A 20,272-nucleotide genomic window follows, 5' to 3' on the forward strand; every position below is an offset into this window, starting at 1 on the left:
AAAAATAGCAGCCCAGCTTACCAACCCCCAAATGTGTTCTAGAGTCAATTTTAGTATTCCAAAATCCAGTGAAGTTATTTTTTCTAGGACCAGTACCAAGGCCCTTAGTTAAGGTCATGTGAAGGTTATTTTTTTCTGCTTTGACGTTTTATTATGATGAATCATGTAAATCTCAGCCTTGGATGGTTTTTGTGTGTTATAGTGTGTGTGGTGTGGTGGTGCTCTGCTCGCCCTCTCGCCACACACTAAGGTTAAAGTTGGTAATGTGTCATTACACTGAAAGCACCATATGTTTAAGAAAATTAGGAAACTGTCTTTTTGCCTTGTCAGAGGGGTAGGGAAATGTTTGTGTGGGTTGGGGAGGGGGACTGATTTCATTGACGCACACTTGGCATGTATACTGTTCTTTTATAGGTTGTTTGAGTGGGGAGGGGGAACCCAACGCACTGAGAATCTGTGGGGCACGACGTGAAACTGTCCCATTTTTGCTCTCTTCCCTCTTATTTGCTCAGACCCTCCCAGTTCTTTTTTTTGTAATTAAATCAGACATGGGTTGGGTTTAAAACTTAGATTATTACTGTTTTAATATTGTTTTAAATTTGTTTGAAACAGATTCTTATTTGGCTCTCATTTTTTTCCTCCTGTAAGTGCTGAATGTACAAAGAATTAAAAATAAATGTAAAAGTTTAAATGTTGTGTTAGCACATTCTTTAGTATAGTATCTCAAGTCACATTTTGTAATGTTGATCATGTTCCCAGTAGACTGTTGATTCAACAAGGAGTTATTCAGGAGATGAGTAAATATATGATATACACTACATGACCAAAAGTATGTGGACACCTGCGTGTCGAACATCTCATTTCAAACTCATGGGCATTAATATGGAGTTGGTCCCCTCTTTGCTGCTCCACTCTTCTGGGAAGGCTTTCCACTAGACGTTGGAACATTGCTGCGGGGACTTGCTTCCATTCAGCCATGAGCATTAGTTGGGTCGGCCACTGATGTTGGGCGATTAGGCCTGGCTCGCAGTCACCGTTCCAATTCATCCCAAAGGTGTTCGATGGAGTTGAGGTCAGGGCTCTGTGCAGGCCAGTCAAGTTATTTCCTTATCATGCTGAAACAGGAAAGGGCCTTCCCTGAACTGTTGCCACAAAGTTGGAAGCACAGAATCGTCTACAATGTCATTGTATGCTGTAGTGTTAAGATTTCCCTTCACTGGAACTAAGGGGCCTAGCCCGAACCATGAAAAACAGCCCCAGACCATTATTTCACATCCACCTAACTTTACAGTTGGCACTATGCATTGGGGCAGGTAGCGTTCTCCTGGATCCGCCCAACCCAGATTTGTCCGTGGAACTGCCAGATGGTGAAGTGTGATTCATCACACCAGAGAACGTGTTTCCACTGCTCCAGAGTCCAATGGTGGCGAGCTTTACACCACTCCAGCCGACACTTGGCATTGCGCATGGTGATCTTAGGCTTGTCTGCGGCTGCTCGTCCATGGGATCCCATTTCATGAAGCTCCCGACTAACAGTTCTTGTGCTGATGTTGCTTCCAGAGGCAGTTTGGAACTCTGTAGTGAGTCTTGCAACCGAGGACAGACGATTTTTACACGGTCCTGTTCTGTGAGCTTGTGTGGCCTACCACTTTGCTCCTAGACGTTTCCACTTCACAATAACAGCACTTAAAGTTGACCGGGGCAGCTCTAGCAGGGCAGAAATTTGACTAACTGACTTGTTGGAAAGGTGGCATCCTATGACAGTGCCACGTTGAAAGTCACTGAGCTTTTCAGTAAGGCCATTCTACTGACAATGTTTGTCTATGAAGATTGCATGTCTGTGTGCTCGATTTTATACACCTGTCAGCAACGAGTGTGGCTGAAATAGCCGACTCTACTAATTTTGAAGTGGTGTCCACCTACTTTTGTATGTGTGTGTATGTATGTATGTATGTATGTATGTATATATACATAATACATACATACATACATACATACATACATACATACATACAGTGAGGAAAAAAAGTATTTAGTCAGCCACCAATTGTGCAAGTTCTCCCACTTAAAAAGAGGAGAGGCCTGTAATTTTCATCATAGGTACACGTCAACTATGACAGACAAAATGAGAAAAAAAAATCCAGAAAATCACATTGTAGGATTTTTAATGAATTTATTTGCAAATTATGGTGGAAAATAATTATTTGGTCAATAACAAAAGTTTCTCAATACTTTGTTGGCAATGACACAGGTCAAACGTTTTCTGTAAGTCTTCACAAGGTTTTCACACACTGTTGCTGGTATTTTGGCCCATTCCTCCATGCAGATCTCCTCTAGAGCAGTGATGTTTTGGGGCTGTCGCTGGGCAACACGGACTTTCAACTCCCTCCAAAGATTTTCTATGGGGTTTAGATCTGGAGACTGGCTAGGCCACTCCAGGACCTTAATGCTTCTTACGAAGCCACTCCTTCTTTGCCTATGCGGTGTGTTTGGGATCATTGTCATGCTGAAAGACCCAGCCACGTTTCATCTTCAATGCCCTTGCTGATGGAAGGAGGTTTTCACTCAATCTCACGATACATGGCCCCATTCATTCTTTCCTTTACACGGATCAGTCGTCCTGGTCCCTTTGCAGAAAAACAGCCCCAAAGCATGATGTTTCCACCCCCATGCTTCACAGTAGGTATGGTGGAACAAGCTCCCTCACGACGCCAGGACAGCGGAGTCACTCACCACCTTCCGGAGACATTTGAAACCCCACCTCTTTAAGGAATACCTGGGATAGGATAAAGGAATCCTTCTACCCCCCCCAATTGTAAAGTGGTTATCCCACTGGCTATAGGGTGAACGCACCAATTTGTGAGTCGCTCTGGCTAAGAGCGTCTGCTAAATGACGTTAATGTGCCCTTGAGCAAGGCACTTAACCCTAATTGCTCCTGTAAGTCGCTCTGGATAAGAGCGTCTGCTAAATGACTAAAATGTAAATGTAAAAATGTGTTCTTTGGATGCAACTCAGCATTCTTTGTCCTCCAAACACGACGAGTTGAGTTTTTACCAAAAAGTTATATTTTGGTTTCATCTGACCATATGACAGTCTCCCAATCCTCTTCTGGATCATCCAAATGCACTCTAGCAAACTTCAGACGGGCCTGGACATGTACTGGCTTAAGCAGGGGGACACGTCTGGCACTGCAGGATTTGAGTCCCTGGCGTCGTAGTGTGTTACTGATGGTAGGCTTTGTTAATTTGGTCCCAGCTCTCTGCAGGTCATTCACTAGGTCCCCCCGTGTGGTTCTGGGATTTTTGCTCACCGTTCTTTTGATCATTTTGACCCCACGGGGTGAGATCTTGCGTGGAGCCCCAGATCGAGGGAGATTATCCATTTCCTAATAATTGCTCCCACAGTTGATTTCTTCAAACCAAGCTGCTTACCTATTGCAGATTCAGTCTTCCCAGCCTGGTGCAGGTCTACAATTTTGTTTCTGGTGTCCTTTGACAGCTCTTTGGTCTTGGCCATAGTGGAGTTTGGAGTGTGACTGTTTGAGGTTGTGGACAGGTGTCTTTTATACTGATAACAAGTTCAAACAGGTGCCATTAATACAGGTAACGAGTGGAGGACAGAGGAGCCTCTTAAAGAAGAAGTAACAGGTCTGTGAGAGCCAGAAATCGTGCTTGTTTGTAGGTGACCAAATACTTATTTTCCACCATAATTTGCAAATAAATTAATTAAAAATCCTACAATGTGATTTTCTGGATTTTTTTTCCTCATTTTGTCTGTCATAGTTGACGTGTACCTATGATGAAAATTACAGGCCTGTCATCTTTTTCAGTGGGAGAACTTGCACAATTGGTGGCTGACTAAATACTTTTCCCCCCCACTGTATATATATAGATAGTCCTGCACGCAAGCATGATATCCTGAATACTAGGTTTGATTGCCACCTTCGGGCCACAGATTGTAACTGCAATAAAGATCTCTCAAAAGTTGAACACACAAAAAGGAAAATATTTATTAATTACAACCGATTCAGGAATGTTTTAAAAACTTTTACAAGAAGAAACACTTACAAAATCTCTTACGGTAAACAAGTCAAAGTTTAAGTGCAAATTGTTTGCTAGTGATAGTTAAATACAAAAACAGGTTAACCAGATCGATCAATAAATCCCTTGTTCTTCTATAGCGCGCAGTAGACGCACGGTGGGTCGGGTGGTCAAGAGAACCATAGGATGGTGTATTCATCTTAGCCTGGTCCCAGATCTGCCAAACAATGGCGTGACAATGACCATAGGAGTTGACAACACCGCACAAACTGACCTTTGACCCGGCTATATTCTTCTCCCACTCTGGTACAGTGATGGTCTGTGGAACAGCAGGACTCATTTTGTCGCACATGGGTGGTGTTCAGTAGGCACACAACTGAAGAAAATGCTCAACTTGTCCAAAAATAAATACTTATTTTCATCTTTCACCAAACGTGTGTGTCTTAATGAACCCCAGGTCATATACATACAGGGGTCTGATCTAAACAGGGTTGGGGTGTAACGGATTACAAAAACGAATCCCGTTACGTTACCAGCAAGATTATTACTTCTAGGCATCCTTTTTAAATTCAGAAAGGATGTTTGCGTAAAAAAAATATTTGACACATTTGTTTTCTCAATGACATTCAAATCATCATTGAAAGAAGGCGCAAGTTTAAATTTGATCCGCCTAAGCGAGTCTGACAAGTCAATGGTCACTATGTTGACGCACCAAATGTTTGATGGCTCGCGGGAAAAGCGAAGGAATTGGCTTTTGTAGGCTACAGTCCAGTGTTGAGACTGCTGTCGGCATCCAAAGATTATCCAACTTGAATAAATGCTTGGCGGTAAGGACGACAGCAGTGGTGTAGCCTACACTGCAGCTCTCTCATTTAGCTATTTGCGTCGTACGGATTGTGGTTGTTGTCGATGGCTGTTCAAATGTATGTGTATTTTAACCCAATAATGGTTTAATTGAAAAAGTATCAATGGTTGTTTATGCAACCAGTGGCTAGCCAGTGAAAAATGAGCTCGTGCAACAGCTGCATGCTGCAGATCTATTTTTTACTTAACACTTTATTTTCTTAACTGCATTGTTGGTTAAGGGCTTGTAAGTAAGCATTTCACTGTAAGGTCTACATCTGTTGTATTCGGCGCATGTGGCAAATAACATTTGATTTGATTTGATTCCAGCCTATGGAATACAAGTTTGAAGGAGTTCTTACCTTCTATACTCCTCTGTGGTATTGTGCTCAATACTGTCGAAAACGAGTTTTAATTTAAGGACACGATTAGGGCTTTTATTGCTCAATCTAATTTGTGCTGATTAAAAACAAATCCATAGGCCTAACGGACTCGCTCACTTTGATACACTTAAAGGGTCAATCTGTAGTTGCTACCTCCCATTTTTGGACTTATAAATTAATGATACTGTAAATACCCATTGATTCTTTAAGAATATAACTTATAAATGCCTCATGTGCTTAGTTCAACTATCACACCCCACGATAACCCAAAATACTGTAAGCTTGTTTTTCTCCAATGTTTGTAAACATTATTTACAAACACTAGCCTCAAAACATGGGTATTTTTTTTTTAAATGTACAAACATTGGAGAATTGTCAGTCCTTGCATCTATGGCTCTGTCTATTAATCTTAGTGGTTACATTTCTCCAGGCCCATCCCTCAGCTTTTTACCAAAACGGGAAAGTAATCTAAAAGTAACTGAAACTAATCAGATGACATTACTGAGTTTGGGTAATCCAAAAGTTATGTTACTGATTACAATTTGACAGGTAACTAGTTACTAACGGATTACATTTAGAAAGTAACCTACCCAACCCTGGATCTAAGACATTGGTGCCATCTTGTCAAACACTGCAACAAAACCGTAAATATGATACATCTTATACCAGTATTTTCATGTGTGAGCTTGTCTCTTGAGTAGAAGGAAATTCGAACATCAGAGCAAACCCATATTATCTTGGTGTGCAATAGGGAGAAAGAAAGAGTTTGTATGAGTGTGAAAAAGAAAAGAGAATGTTGAAAGAAAGGGAATGTTTTATGCATAGAGTTCCTTCCTCAATTGTGTTGTGAGGGGAAATGTTCTGAGGCACACACCCAGGTCATGTGACATGAGTGGCAGAGGAGATGAGAGTCCAAAGGGAAGCACTGGGAGCCCTGCTGATCTGAGAGCTGCTTCCCACATTCCTGAGGAATGAAACAGACATAGAGAGAGAAAATTACTTCTGATCTGAGTTCAGGTATAATTCTTCATAAAGTACATACAGTAAAAGTACACTACTATGGTCAGTGTTCTTCAACCCTAGTCCCGGCGACTCACAGGATGTTCAGGGTTTTATTCCAGTACAGTTATCACACCTGATTAAACTATCAAGCCCTAGATTAGTTGAATCGGGTGTGTTACTGCTGAGCTGGAATAAAAGCCTGCTCACTCTCACTTAACACTGGTAGGACTGACCACATTATGTAGATGAAGGCCATACTAACCTCACAGTGATAGCACTCAAAGTGATAATCGTTGTTCATAGACATCACCCTGAGTATCTCCTCGCTGCCCTGTAACACACAACAGCAGTGGTGAAATTAGTGCGTCACAATCACATACACTACATGGCCAAAAGTATGTTGACACGTGCTCGTTGAACATCTCATTCCAAAATCATGGGCATTAGTATGGAGTTGGTCCCCCGTTTGCTGCTATAACAGCCTCCACTCTTCTGAGAAGGCTTTCCACTAGATGTTGGAACATTGCTGCGGGGACTTGCTTCCATTCAGCCACAAGCGTTAGTGAGGTCGGGCACTGATGTTGGGCGATTAGGCCTGACTCAGTCAGTGCTCCAATTCATCCCAAAGATTTTCGATGGGGTTGAGGTCAGGGCTCTGTGCAGGCCAGTCAAGTTCTTCCACACCGATCTCAACAAACCATTTCTTTATGGACCTCGCTTTGTGCATGGGGGCATTATCATGCTGAAACAGGAAAGGGTCTTCCCCAAACTGTTGACACAAAGTTGGATGCACAGAATCGTCTAGAATGTCATTGTATGCTGTAGTGTTAAGATTCCCCTTCACTGGAACTAAGGGGCCTGAAAAACAGCCCCAGACCATTTTTCCTCCTTCATCAAACTTTACAGTTGGCACTATGTATTGGGGCAGGTAGTGTTGTCCTGGCATACACCAAACCCAGATTAGTCCGACGGACTGCCAGATGGTGATTCATCACTCCAGAGAACGCATTTCCACTGCTCCAGAGTCCAATGGCGGCGAGCTTTACACCACTCCAGCCATCGCTTGGCATTGTGCATGGTGATCTTAGTCTTGTGTGCGGCTGCTCAGCCATGGAAACCCATTTCATGAAGCTCCCAATGAACAGTTATTGTGCTGACGTTGTTTCCAGAGGCAGTTTGGAAGTGTTGCAACCGAGGACAGATTATTTTTACGCGCTTCAGCACTCGGCAGTCTCGTTCTGAGAGCTTGTGTCGCCTACCACTTTGCGGCTGAGCCATTGTTGCTCCTAGATGTTTCCACTTCACAATAACAGCACTTACAGTTGACTGGGAAGCTCTAGCAGGGCAGACATTTGACTTGTTGGAAAGGTGGCATCCTATGACGGTGCCATGTTGAAAGTCACTGAGCTCTTCAGTAAGGCCATTCTACTGCCAATGTTTGTCTATGGAGATTGCATGACTGTGTGCTCGGTTTTATACACCTGTCAGCAGCGGGTGAGGCTGAAATAGCCAAATCCACTAATTTGAAGGGGTGTCCACATAATTCTGTATATATAGTGTAGTTGTCACGGTTTCGGCCGAGGCTGCCTCTCTCCCTTGTTCGGGCAGGCTTCGGCGTTCGTCGTCTCCGGAATTCTAGCTGCCACCGATTGATGTTTCATGTTCGTTTGCTTTTGTCTGTTTGTTTCTACACCTGTTTCTGTTTTGTAGTAATTAGTGTCCTATAAGTTTCTCGTTGTGTTTGTCTTGTGTTGTGTGTGATTGTTACCGTCAGTCTGTGTATTGCTCGGTTGAGCGTTATTTTCTCCACTGTTTGCTGGAGCGTTCGTTGCACTTGTGTGTGCACTTATTTCATCCTGACGCACCTGTTTGTGCGCATTGTCTTTTCGCCTTCGTGCGTATTTTGCTGTCAGGCTTATTTCGTCCTGTTGCCTGTGTTTAGGCAGGAATACAGCTTTTTGGAATTCAGTCTGCTTCCTGCGTTTGATTCCTACACCACACCTACAACACGACCTGACAGAATCACACACCCACGCAGTATGGAATCAGCAGGAGCCGAAGCAGCACATTCAAGACTGGAAACCCAGGTTCGGGAACAGCAAGAGCAGCTCCTGCAGATGGGGGCCGCCCTGCAGGAGGTGATGACCACCCTCCGAGGCTGGGGTCCGCCTCCACCGCCAGCCGCCCTGCCAGCACCATCGGCCAGCCCACCCAGTCCAGCGCCGGAACCTCGCGGAGTCCGACTATCTCTCCCGAGGTCCTACGACGGGACCGCAGCTGGGTGTCAGGGATTCCTGCTCCAGGTAGAGCTGTACCTGGCCACAGTACATCCGGCACCTTCAGGGCATGAGAGCGTGTCCGCCCTGATCTCCTGCCTGGCCGGTAAAGCGTTGGAGTGGGCCAACGCGGAGTGGAGGAAGATCGACGCCACGACTATTACATACACCGAGTTCTCCCGCCGCTTTAGGGCGGTGTTCGACCATCCCCGGAGGGAAAGCGAGCGGGGAGCGTCTGGTCTTCCTCAGGCAGGGAGGAGGAGTGCCCAGGAATTCGCACTCGAATTCCGTACTCTAGCGGCAGATGCAGGGTGGAATGAGCGGGCCCTCATCGATCTATACCGATGTAGCCTCAGAGAGGACGTCCGTCGGGAGCTGGCCTGTAGGGACACCAGTCTCACTTTCGACCAGCTGGTCGACATGTCAATCAGGTTAGATAACCTATTGGCTACCCGCGGACGTCCTGAGGGGGTCCGTCCATTCCATCCTCCAGCGCATCCGAGCCGTGTCCTATGGAGCTCGGGGCGCTGGCGCTAGAGATAGGAGGAGTCGGCAGACTAGGGGGTCCATCCACTGCACCAACTGTGGTCGGGGGAGGACACACCGCGGCTAGGTGCTGGGGATGGCCTCCTAGGGGAGATGACGACGGGTCCCGCACTGGGGATTCCTTCCAGGTGAGTAGGCGCCCCACTCACCCAGAGCTCTCTGTTGCCCATTTCTGTATGCCTGTATGTTTTCCACAGGTAGCACCTCATGCCCAGCATAAGGCGCTGGTAGATTCAGGCGCAGCTGGGAATTTTATTGATAAAAAGTTTTGTTTAGCGTTAGGGATTCCCCTCATTCCTGTTGATGTTCCTTTTCCCGTTCACGCCCTAGATAGTCGTCCGTTGGGTACGGGCTTGATCAGGGAGGTCACGGCGCCACTTAGGATGTGTGCGCAGGGGGATCATCAGGAGATGATTCAGCTGTTCCTGATTGACTCTCCTGCGTATCCGGTGGTGCTGGGCATGCCCTGGTTGAGTACCCATAACCCAGTGATTTCGTGGCAGGAGAGGGCTCTGATGGAGTGGTCTGCTCAGTGTGTGGGTAGATGTTTGGGCGTTTCCGTAGGGGCTACCTCGGTGGAGAGTCCAAACCAGGTGCCCGCATTGCACATTCCACCTGAGTATGGGGATTTGGCTATCGCGTTTAGTAAGGCGAGGGCGACGCGGTTGCCACCCCATAGGCAGGGGATTGTGCGATAAACCTTCAGGCAGGAGCTGCGCTCCCACGGAGTCATGTGTATCCTCTGTCTCAGGAGGAGAAGAAAGCTATGGAGATTTACATAGACGAATCGCTGAGACAAGGATACATACGGCCGTCCACTTCCCCCGCGTCCTCGAGTTTCTTTTTCGTGAAGAAGAAGGATGGTGGTTTGCGTCCGTGCATCGATTACCGTGGTCTCAATCAGATTACGGTGAAGTATAGTTATCCACTCCCGCTGATTGCGACCATGACTGAGTCGTTGCATGGGGCGCGTTTCTTCACGAAATTAGATCTCAGGAGCGCGTACAACTTGGTGCGCATCAAGAAGGATGATGAATGGAAAACAGCCTTTAGTACCACCTCGGGCCATTACGAGTATCTAGTCATGCCATACGGGTTGATGAATGCTCCGTCGGTTTTCCAATCATTTGTGGATGAGATCTTCAGGGACATGCAGGGACAGGGAGTCGTTGTGTACATAGATGACATTCTCGTGTACTCACCTACCCGTGTCGAGCATGTGGCCCTGGTGCGCAGAGTGTTGCGGAGGCTGGTGGAGCACGACCTGTATGTGAAGGCAGAGAAGTGTCTGTTTTTCCAGGAGTCTATCTCCTTTTTGGGGTATCAGTTGTCAGCGTCAGGGGTGAAGATGGAGGTAGACCGAGCGTCGGCCGTCGCGTAATTGGCAAACACCAACCACGTGAAAGAGGTGCAGCAGTTTTTGGGGTTTGCGAATTACTACCGGAGGTTTATCCGGGGTTTTGGGCAAGTGGCAGCTCCCATCACGTCTCTCTTGAAGGGGGGTCGGTGCGTCTGCAGTGGTCAGTCGAGGCGGACAGGGCGTTTGGGAGGCTGAAGGACCTGTTTACCTCGGCTCCGGTGCTGGCGCATCCGGATCCCTCTTTACCATTTCAGGTAGAGGTGGACGCGTCTGAGGCCGGTATTGGCGCCGTGCTTTCACAACGGTCAGGCGCGCCACCTAAACTCCGCCCCTGTGCCTTCTATTCCAAGAAGCTCAGCCCGGCGGAGCGAAATTATGACATAGGGGACAGGGAGCTGTTAGCTGTGGTACAGGCCCTTAAGGTGTGGAGGCACTGGCTTGAGGGGGCTCAACACCCCTTTCCTCATTTTGACGGACCACCGTAACCTGGAGTACATCCGGGCAGCGAGGAGGCTGAACCCTCGGCAGGCTAGATGGAGTATGTTTTTGACCCGTTTCTCTTTTAAGATCACCTACATCCCTGGGTCACAAAACGGGAAGGCAGATGCGCTGTCTCGGCTGTATGACGGGGAGGAGAGGTTCGTGGAGCCCACTCCCATACTGCCGGAGTCGTGTCTAGTGGCACCGGTGGTGTGGGAGCTCGATTCTGAGCTCGAGCGGGCATTACGCACCGACCCTAGTCCACCACAATGCCCGGAGGGTCGGAAGTATGTTCCGCTCGAGTGTCGGGATCGATTGATCTATTGGGCTCACACGTCACCCTCCTCTGGACACCCGGGTATCGGCCGGACAGTGCACTGTCTTAGTGCCAAATATTGGTGGCCCACGTTGGCCAGGGATGTGAGGGTTTATGTTTCCTCCTGCTCGGTGTGCGCCCAGTGTAAGGCGCCTAGACATCTGCCTAGGGGTAAGTTACTGCCCCTGCCCGTTCCACAACGACCATGGTCCCACCTCTCGGTGGATTTTATAACTGACCTTCCCCTCTCTCAAGGGAATACTACCATCCTGGTCGTTGTGGACCGGTTCTCTAAGGCCTGTCGTTTGCTTCCCATGCCGGGTCTTCCTACTGCCCTGCAGACCGCCGAAGCTATATTCACCCATGTGTTCCGGCACTACGGGGTGCCCGAGGACATTGTGGCTGACCGAGGTCCCCAATTCACCTCCAGAGTCTGGAGAGCTTTTATGGAGCGGTTGGGGGTCTCGGTGAGCCTCACCTCGAGTTACCACCCGGAGAGTAATGGGCAGGTGGAGCGCGTTAACCAGGATGTGGGTAGGTTTCTCAGAACGTACTGCCGGGATCGGCCGGAGGAGTGGGCGAGATATGTGCCCTGGGCCGAGATGGCACAGAACTCTCTCCGCCACTCCTCCACCCAACTAACCCCTTTTCAGTGTGTTTTGGGGTACCAGCCGGTTCTGGCACCATGGCATGAGAGCCAGATCGAGGCCCCCGCTGTGGATGAGTGGGTGCGGCGCTCGGAGGAGACGTGGGACGCTGCACACGTCCATCTGCAGCGTGCCATACGTCGACAGAAGACGAGCGCCGACCTACACCGCAGTGAGGGGCCAGTGTACGCACCTGGAGATCGAGTCTGGCTCTCTGCCAGAAACCTGCCCCTCCGCCTGCCCTGTCGGAAGCTGGGTCGGCGGTTTGTAGGGCCATTTAAAGTCCTGAGAAGGTTGAACGAGGTATGTTATAGATTACAGTTACCAGTTGAGTATAAGTGTATTAACCCCTCGTTCCATGTGTCCCTTCTCAGGCCGGTGGTAGCAGGCCCACTCCAAGAACATGAGATCTTGGAGACCCCCCGGCCCGTTGGACATCGAGGGGTACCGGCGTACACCGTGAGATCCATCTTGGATTCTAGACGTCGGAGAGGGGGTCTTCAGTATCTAGTGGAGTGGGAGGGTACGGTCCGGAGGAGCGGTGCTGGGTGCCGAGGAGAGACATCTTGGACCCGTCGCTCCTGACGGAATTCCATCGGGGGTATCCGACGCGCCCTGCGCCCGCGGCCTCCGGGTCGTCCCCAAGGCCGGAGTCGGCGCGCGTCTGGAGCCGCGCGTCAAGGGGGGTACTGTCACGGTTTCGGCCGAGGCTGCCTCTCTCCCTTGTTCGGGCAGGCTTCGGCGTTCGTCGTCTCGGAATTCTAGCTGCCACCGATTGATGTTTCATGTTCGTTTGCTTTTGTCTGTTTGTTTCTACACCTGTTTCTGTTTTGTAGTAATTAGTGTCCTATAAGTTTCTCGTTGTGTTTGTCTTGTGTTGTGTGTGATTGTTACCGTCAGTCTGTGTATTGCTCGGTTGAGCGTTATTTTCTCCACTGTTTGCTGGAGCGTTCGTTGCACTTGTGTGTGCACTTATTTCATCCTGACGCACCTGTTTGTGCGCATTGTCTTTTCGCCTTCGTGCGTATTTTGCTGTCAGGCTTATTTCGTCCTGTTGCCTGTGTTTAGGCAGGAATACAGCTTTTTGGAATTCAGTCTGCTTCCTGCGTTTGATTCCTACACCACACCTACAACACGACCTGACAGTAGTTGGCATGCAGATATGTCTAACTACATGATTAACAACAAAAAACACATTGAATGAAACAACAAGAGACACTCACCTCAGCAGGTAAGATGGGTTGTAAGCAGGCAGCACATTTAGGAGCGAACGTTCTGCGGGACAACAAGAGGTCCAATTGCAGATTATAACCACATGTAGACCTAGTAATATAGTGTACTACTAATGTACAAACCTAACAAACTGTGATAAACTGAGTATTATACTCTGACCTTAAACAGCTTGAGAATGTAATTACTGTTGACCCCATCTGTATATTAACGCCTCAGTTTGACCTACTGAAGACACCCGGCCTCACCTGTTGTAGTCCGAGACACAGTAGATGTTGCTGAGGTGGTCGACAGTGAAGGGAACTCCGTCCAGGGCTTTGGAACACACCACACAGCGGAAACAACCGGGGTGGTACGAGTTCCCCATTGCCTGGAGGATCTGATGGACAAAACAGGTGGCGAAATGTGAAGAAAGGATTTTTGAAAACAAGGTTAGAAAATGTGGTCATGGTCAGAAACATTTTCATTTTTTATGGTCATGGTCAGAAATATATGGGCTTGAATTTTAGGGGTCGCTGACACACACACAGACACACACACCTGTTCCAGGATAAGGTGGCCACACACACTGCATTTCTCTGCTGCAGCCTGGAACCCTGAGAACTGAGACAAGTATGGAGAGAACATTTGAGACATGATTTGATATCATACCATAGAAAAGTACTATTTAAAACTTTAATGCAATTTACTGTAATATCTAGGAGGCCATTGTTTAGAAATGTAATGCACTGATATCTAGGAATGGAACTGAAAGAGAGAGAATCTTTGGCCTTGACCTCTTACCATGTAATCCTCTTTACAGTACACAGAGCCATTGACGTTGTAGAAATCCTTGTTTCTCAGGGTGCGACCTGACAGAGAGGGACACGTGAATGACAGCACAGGAACCGAGGGAGGCCAGGCTTACCCAGATGTTTTCCTTGCTTTGACTATGTACTGTGTCCTCTGTGATATTACTGGTATTTAAAACGGTACTCAATCACATACAAATAAATCAGTGTGTCATTAAGTGCGAACACATTCATGGAGTGGCAGGATTGTTCAAACTGACTATATCATGATGTAGTTGGCTTGGAATGCTTCATATCCGCTATGAGTTAAAGGGAAAGTTCACCCAAATTACAAAATGACATTGGTTTCCTTACCCTGTAAGCAGTCTATGGATAAGGTATGACAGCAATCCATGCATTGGTTTAGTTTCCACATGCTAACATTTTAGCATTTGTGGCACCATTCCCATTCAAGTCATGGGACGATGTTAGCATTTTTCGCGCATCATGTTCAAATCATCTTTAAGTGACTTTGTTGTGCTTCTCAATCAATTTGAGATACTTTTGGATGATTTGGACATGATTTGCGAAAAATGCTAAGTCCTATGACTTGAATGGGATTATTGCCACAAAAGCTAAAACGTTAGCATGTGGAAACAGTGCACGGGAAACTAAACCAAAGCATGAATTGCTGTCATACCTTGTCCATAGACTGCTTACATGGTAAGGAAACCAAAATGTCATTTGGTAATTTGGGTGAACTATCAGTTTTAACCATTCAGCTGTTGTTCAATCAGCCAGTTAACTAGAGGTGTGTGTTCAACTCACCACAGGACACACAGGTGAAGCAGCGTGTGTGATAGAGGCTGTCCAGAGCCTGGCAAGCATTATCCGCTCCATAAACACCTTTCCCACACTTCACACATGTACCTGCAACACAATAAACAACCATTACTACACGTCACAAATGTACCTGCAACACAATCAACATAACACAATGAACAACCATTACCCAACAAGACATGGGCCAAGATTATTTCCTGGTGAAGTCACCTCATCAAGAAAATGTCTTGGCCTTAGTCAGACATCACTCTTTACATTACTATACTTATGCTAAAATGTTGATTCTATTCTACTGAGCCATTTACTTTGTTCATATTTGTATATTTTATTATTATTATTGTTGTTGAATTGTCGAGAAGGAACCTGCTAGTAAGCATTTCGTTGGACGGTGTATACCATGTGTATCCCGTACTTACGACTAATAAAACTTGAAACCAACAAGATACTTCAAGCCAGACACAAAGTCAACGCTCAAAATTAGGCCTGGTAGGTTTTTCCCTGGTCGGGTTAATTTTCCTACAAAACCCCCTGGCACTAACACATAATTAGGGCCTGGAGTTTTTCCCTGATCACCCGACTAGGGAACAACTCCTGGCCCTTCTTAAAACACCCTCTTTTCACCCTCTTGGTCTGAGCTCCAATTAGGGCCTTTGTACTGTTAACAGCTCTGAGCCTAGCTGAGCTGCCACAGTGAGAAGAGGGAGGCGGTACAGTTCACATCCCCCGAGGGCTCGCATACGGGAGCAGAAAAACTGGCTACAGCACACCTCCCCTGCACACGCCAAGCCAGGGTAACACACCAGCACACGCATGACTCGTGTCCCACACACTGCATATTATAATGGCCTGGAGTCACTCCGAACACGCACACCCTGCCACACCACACATACTGCCAGTCCAAAGCTGTAATCTTCTTTATGACTCATACTAATGGTCAGTGCTGTGTTTATCGCTAACATGTAATTTGTCTGAACATTGCAGCAGAACTAAGCTTTGCAGTTCAGTGTGTATGTATAGCTATGCTTCCTCTGCCCTCTATGGCAGGGGTTCTCAAACTTTTTGGGGACCCCTTTTGTGATAGCAAATTCATCAGGGAACCCCTCATAATCAGAACAACTCCAGTGAGATTAAAATAGCACACATGGAGTTTTACTATGACTTTGGGAGTGTTTGGCTGGATGAACCAAGTCTCAGGCCCTGAGAAGGAGCATTTTAAAGGCCCGTCTTTTGGGATCTGAGAGAATTTTGCAGTTTTAAAGCTAATTTCCTGCAATTGTACACATTTTTGTCAGAGAGAAAAATGTGCATTACAAAATGTAAATTACAGTGCATTGGAAGTATGGATAATTTGTAGAGTACTGTGGATACCAATATCCCTGTGAGCCTCCCAGGCTCATGTATTGCCCAGGGTTAACAATATTAGATTGTATTACACTAAACTTATTCCACGGATCCCTTGACCAAATTTTGTTTAATCTGTTGTTGTTAGTAATATTCATAAAATATGAAATGTATATATTTTTTTCTCTGGCCTCAGACCCCCTGCAGAACCGCGGTCCCCACTTTGAGAACCCTTACTCTATGGTACAATGTCTGTGCTTAACTCTACCTAAAAAAAAACTGTTGTACACCAAGAGTCTCCTAATGTGATTTACTGTGTTACATTATGGCTGAGTGACTGTTGCACAGGCAGTCTTTGATGTGTGTATTTTTTGCATGTCAACTATGATAATTGCTCATCAATTTATCTCTGCATCCCTCTTCGCCTTTCTGTCTGATGTGGCTAACCTAGCAGCTCTACTTGTCTGGATAGGCCTTAGCTAGCCCACTGACGGCCAAATGTTTTTCTTTCCCTTTGCTTGTGTGGTAGGTATGTCGGTAGGTAGGTCATGCAAGTCCCTGCAGGTGTCGAGGCACCATTCATTCATCTTTCTCTCTTTCATCTATCAAATCCGTCTATCCATTCATCTATCTAAACATTGGACATGCGTGCAACAGTAACAAAACAAAGTGATGAAGATGATGAAGTGTTTGATGATCTCACCAAAGAACTCCTGGCGATTCTCAGACGACACCTCCCTCCCCGTTCCTGGCTCCTCCTGGGCTTTGATTGGTCCGGCAGCCGTAGCTGTGCTGATGAGCATCGCCGGCTTGCTGAGGGCCTTGATTGGAGGATTGGCATGTTCTTTGAGCATCAGCCCGCCCAGGTGTAGCCCCTCCCCCTCCAGTGCTGCATCTCTTAGCAACAGCCGCGTCAGTTCCTCTTGGTAGCGGGTCCCCGGGAGGTCTGAGTAGCGTGCCCGTTCCCCGCCAGCGCCCACTCCAGTCTCCTCCGCTCGGGCTGCTCCTGCTCCCCTCTCATCCCACCACTCGGGCCCAGCCCGGTAACAGGCCGCTGCTGGGCTACCCACCGCAGGCGGGTACGAATGCCGGCTGTCCTGAACCCCTGTTCCTCCAGGTGAGGACACCCCGTCCAGGTAGTCCTTCCAGCCTCCAGACCCAGAGGGTGCCCCGGCCCTGCCTGAGACTGTGTATCCCTGTCCGCTGGTGGAGCCCCCTGTGTGCAGGGAGGAGAACTGCAGCTGCGGTGCCATGGCGGAGGAGGCGGAGTAGCGGGTGTCGTAGCCCAGGCTGATTCCGCTGGTGCGGTTGCTGCTACAGTGGCTGCTGATGGGGCTTCCCCCTCCTCCACCGCTGGCCGTACTGGAGGCAAAGCTGGACCTGGGACTGACCAGCACCGACTCCTGGAGACTGAAGGACGAGCAGGGGCTCAGTGCCGGGCCTGGGGGGAAGAAGAAACCTCCACCCATCTCAGAGGGCCGGTGTGGGGGGTGAGAGAGCGAGGCCGGCCTGGTGCTCTCCCAGAGTTCCCCTCCGGTACTCAGCCGCTTGTAGAACAGCGCCTCCTGGAGGGAGAGGCGTTTGTGGCGCTCCGGCTCGGGGAGGTAGTGCAGCTCGGCCATTGTGCCGCCACGGGGAGCGGAGCCGTAGCCCGAGGAGGTGGAGGAGGTGGGGTACGCCGGAGGGGGGCCAGAGGAGTGGGACAGAGGAGGCTGGGAGAGGAGCTGCTGGCGTCGGACCAGCTGCTGGAGCTCCAGAGAGTAGCGGCGCTGGTTCAGAGAGACCTTGGACCCAGCAGGGTCACAGTCCCCCAGGCCTGACTCACGCCTCATCTGGATGTCAACGCCCTCCCCCAGGTAGCAGGAGGCACGCTGCTGGGGCGACCGCCGCCGGAGGGTGGCAAGAGTCGAGAGGGAGTAGGGTTGATGTTCGCAGTCAGCAGGTTGGGGGGCAATGGAGTTTGTAGAGGGGGTGAGGTGCTGGGTAGTGGAGACTCTCTCTCCCAGTCCATTCCCACCTCTGCCACTGGCTGGTCCGCATGCCTCCGTTGAGGTTGGAGAGGTGAGAGAGAACTGGCCAGTTGTTGATGGTGAGGAGGTTGCAGTGTTCAGGGTTGGTGGTAGTCCACTACTGGTGTTCCCATTGCTGTTATTGTTGGTGTTGTTGAACAACTCGTTTTTCTTTTTAGAACTGGCGAATTTCACACTCCCTGAGTCAGTCAATTTTAACTTCTCCAATAACTTACTTCCAAGTCGGTCCATTGTAATGTCTAACCTGGTCGTCTAAAACTCGGAATAATCAAATTAAATGCTGTTAACGAACCACTATGTTATAAGTTAATGTACTCAATAAATACAGTGTGTGAGTTGGAAATACATTAATGCTCAAGTATGTCTACAGTACAGTTGAACTACAGTAGTTGAAATGACAGCGACCCTTGCAATCTATACGCTAAACAAACAAATACCCCCCAAATGAGAACAACCAGCAGACAGACCTATGTAGGCTATATGTACATATACAATAAATAAAAAACAGACGTTAAATAAAACGATTAAGACATTTTTGGAGGATCACATGACGATATAATCATGTTTGGACAACAGTGTTGAGAGTCATCGTGTCTTGGCTGTGGAGACTACAGGCAGACAGGTAGAAGGTAACGCATGTGAATCCATCGAGTTAGTAGTGGACTACTTCTATTGTTCTGGCAATGTTGAAGAACAATACTGATAAAAATGACTGTTTAGGCCACTTTCATGAAGCTGAAGTTGTTTTTGTCGGTCTCGTTTGAGACTAGGTAGCCCCACACCTGCATGTCTTCGGTGTGAAGGAACGGTCCATTAAATTAGGTTAGACTTGTTGCCTGTCACGTAAAGATGAGTTGTTTCTGCTATTTCTTGTTTCCCACGCAACTGGCACCAGTATAAACTTAAATGCTCTTATTTGGGTCCTTTTAATAAAGAAGCATTCCCCTTTGAAATTGTGTTTTTAAAGCCAAATGTAGTCCAGTGAAGTTCCTTTCCGCACGATTTATCAGGGCAAAGCTTTTGGAAGAATGACTCTCGTCGGGCTCGTGGGGACCAGTGGAAGGAGGAAAATAAGTCAGTTTCTGTATAAAATGTTGCGTGTCCAAACTCTTCTATTCACTTTGACATAAAAATGATATTGAAAATTGATATAAAAACGAGATCATCAAAAACCGGATCAAACGAAAACATAAAGCATTCGATGTTTCAAGAATGCGTTATTGCTCTCATTCCGTTTTCAAATAATTTTACTGCAAAAATAAGCGGATAAGTTTCAGAACAGAACGCATGCTGCCTTTAACTGTACTGACCGTTGCCAAACCAAATTCACCGTAAAAGTAGGCTAGCATTAATCCATTCCGCAAATGTATCACAGCCTACAACAACTTTGTTCCTTTCTTTCCCCAAATTACTTCCCTCCCCCTCTTTTTCCTTTATCAGCCACTGGGTCGTTTTTTTTCCCTCAGGCCGGAACACCTTTCTGCCAGCCATCGCGAATGGATAACGTCCCACAACATTTCGTCGTTTATACGCAAACTTCCCAGTGGGTCAAAACAATGCCATTGCAGAGTCCACTAGTTTGGGTGACAGACACATCAAAAGACACAATCTTGTGTTTTTCCTATCTATTCTGTATAAATACTTCATGGCTTACTCAGTGTAAAGAGCAGTATGAAAATGTATGCACTCACTAACTGTAAGTCGCTCTGGATAAGAGCTAAAAATGTAAATGACTAAAATGTAAACCAAATAAGAGGGTATGCCTTTCATTCAGTGGGGGCTTAAATAGGAATGAATGTGGAATTGTGGATAAAACTTTTCAAGAGCATAATTTATACTAAATTACAATCATAAGAGGTAGGTCATTGCATTCAGATTTTTCACATGGGTGGATTAATGATTTATTACACAATTATGACCTCTCAAATACCTGTCTCAGGTATGTTAATTGCCCCAGGCCTTATCAACAACACACCAGTATGTTGTGCCCTGAGGCAGAAAGCAATATATTGCTAGTTAAGACCTGACACAGTTGAAATATGTCTTTGGTATAGGCCTACGTGACTAGAATATGTGCAATCGGTGCAATCGGGCAAACCTATAAACATATGGTCCAAACCTATTTGGGTACTACTTTATTGTGCTCCCATTCTGTGGAATGTGC

The 20,272-nt window shown here is 47.2% G+C and overlaps 1 protein-coding gene across 1 annotated transcript; it reads right to left on the reverse strand.

Moving 5' to 3' along the window:
* Positions 1 to 5,791: 5,791 nt before the first annotated feature.
* On the reverse strand, positions 5,792 to 19,552 carry LOC121572189 (LIM domain-containing protein ajuba). The gene is made up of 8 exons (XM_045225842.1): positions 16,782 to 19,552; positions 14,723 to 14,824; positions 13,908 to 13,975; positions 13,665 to 13,727; positions 13,373 to 13,503; positions 13,118 to 13,169; positions 6,532 to 6,600; positions 5,792 to 6,231 (listed from the first exon to the last, which is right to left on the reverse strand). The coding sequence occupies exons 1-8, from the start codon at positions 18,337 to 18,339 to the stop codon at positions 6,103 to 6,105; spliced, it is 2,172 nt and encodes a 723-aa protein (XP_045081777.1). The 5' UTR covers positions 18,340 to 19,552; the 3' UTR covers positions 5,792 to 6,102.
* Between the last annotated feature and the right edge of the window lie 720 nt (positions 19,553 to 20,272).

This window comes from Coregonus clupeaformis, chromosome 16 (genome assembly GCF_020615455.1).
Source record: "Coregonus clupeaformis isolate EN_2021a chromosome 16, ASM2061545v1, whole genome shotgun sequence".
NCBI lineage: Eukaryota > Metazoa > Chordata > Actinopteri > Salmoniformes > Salmonidae > Coregonus > Coregonus clupeaformis.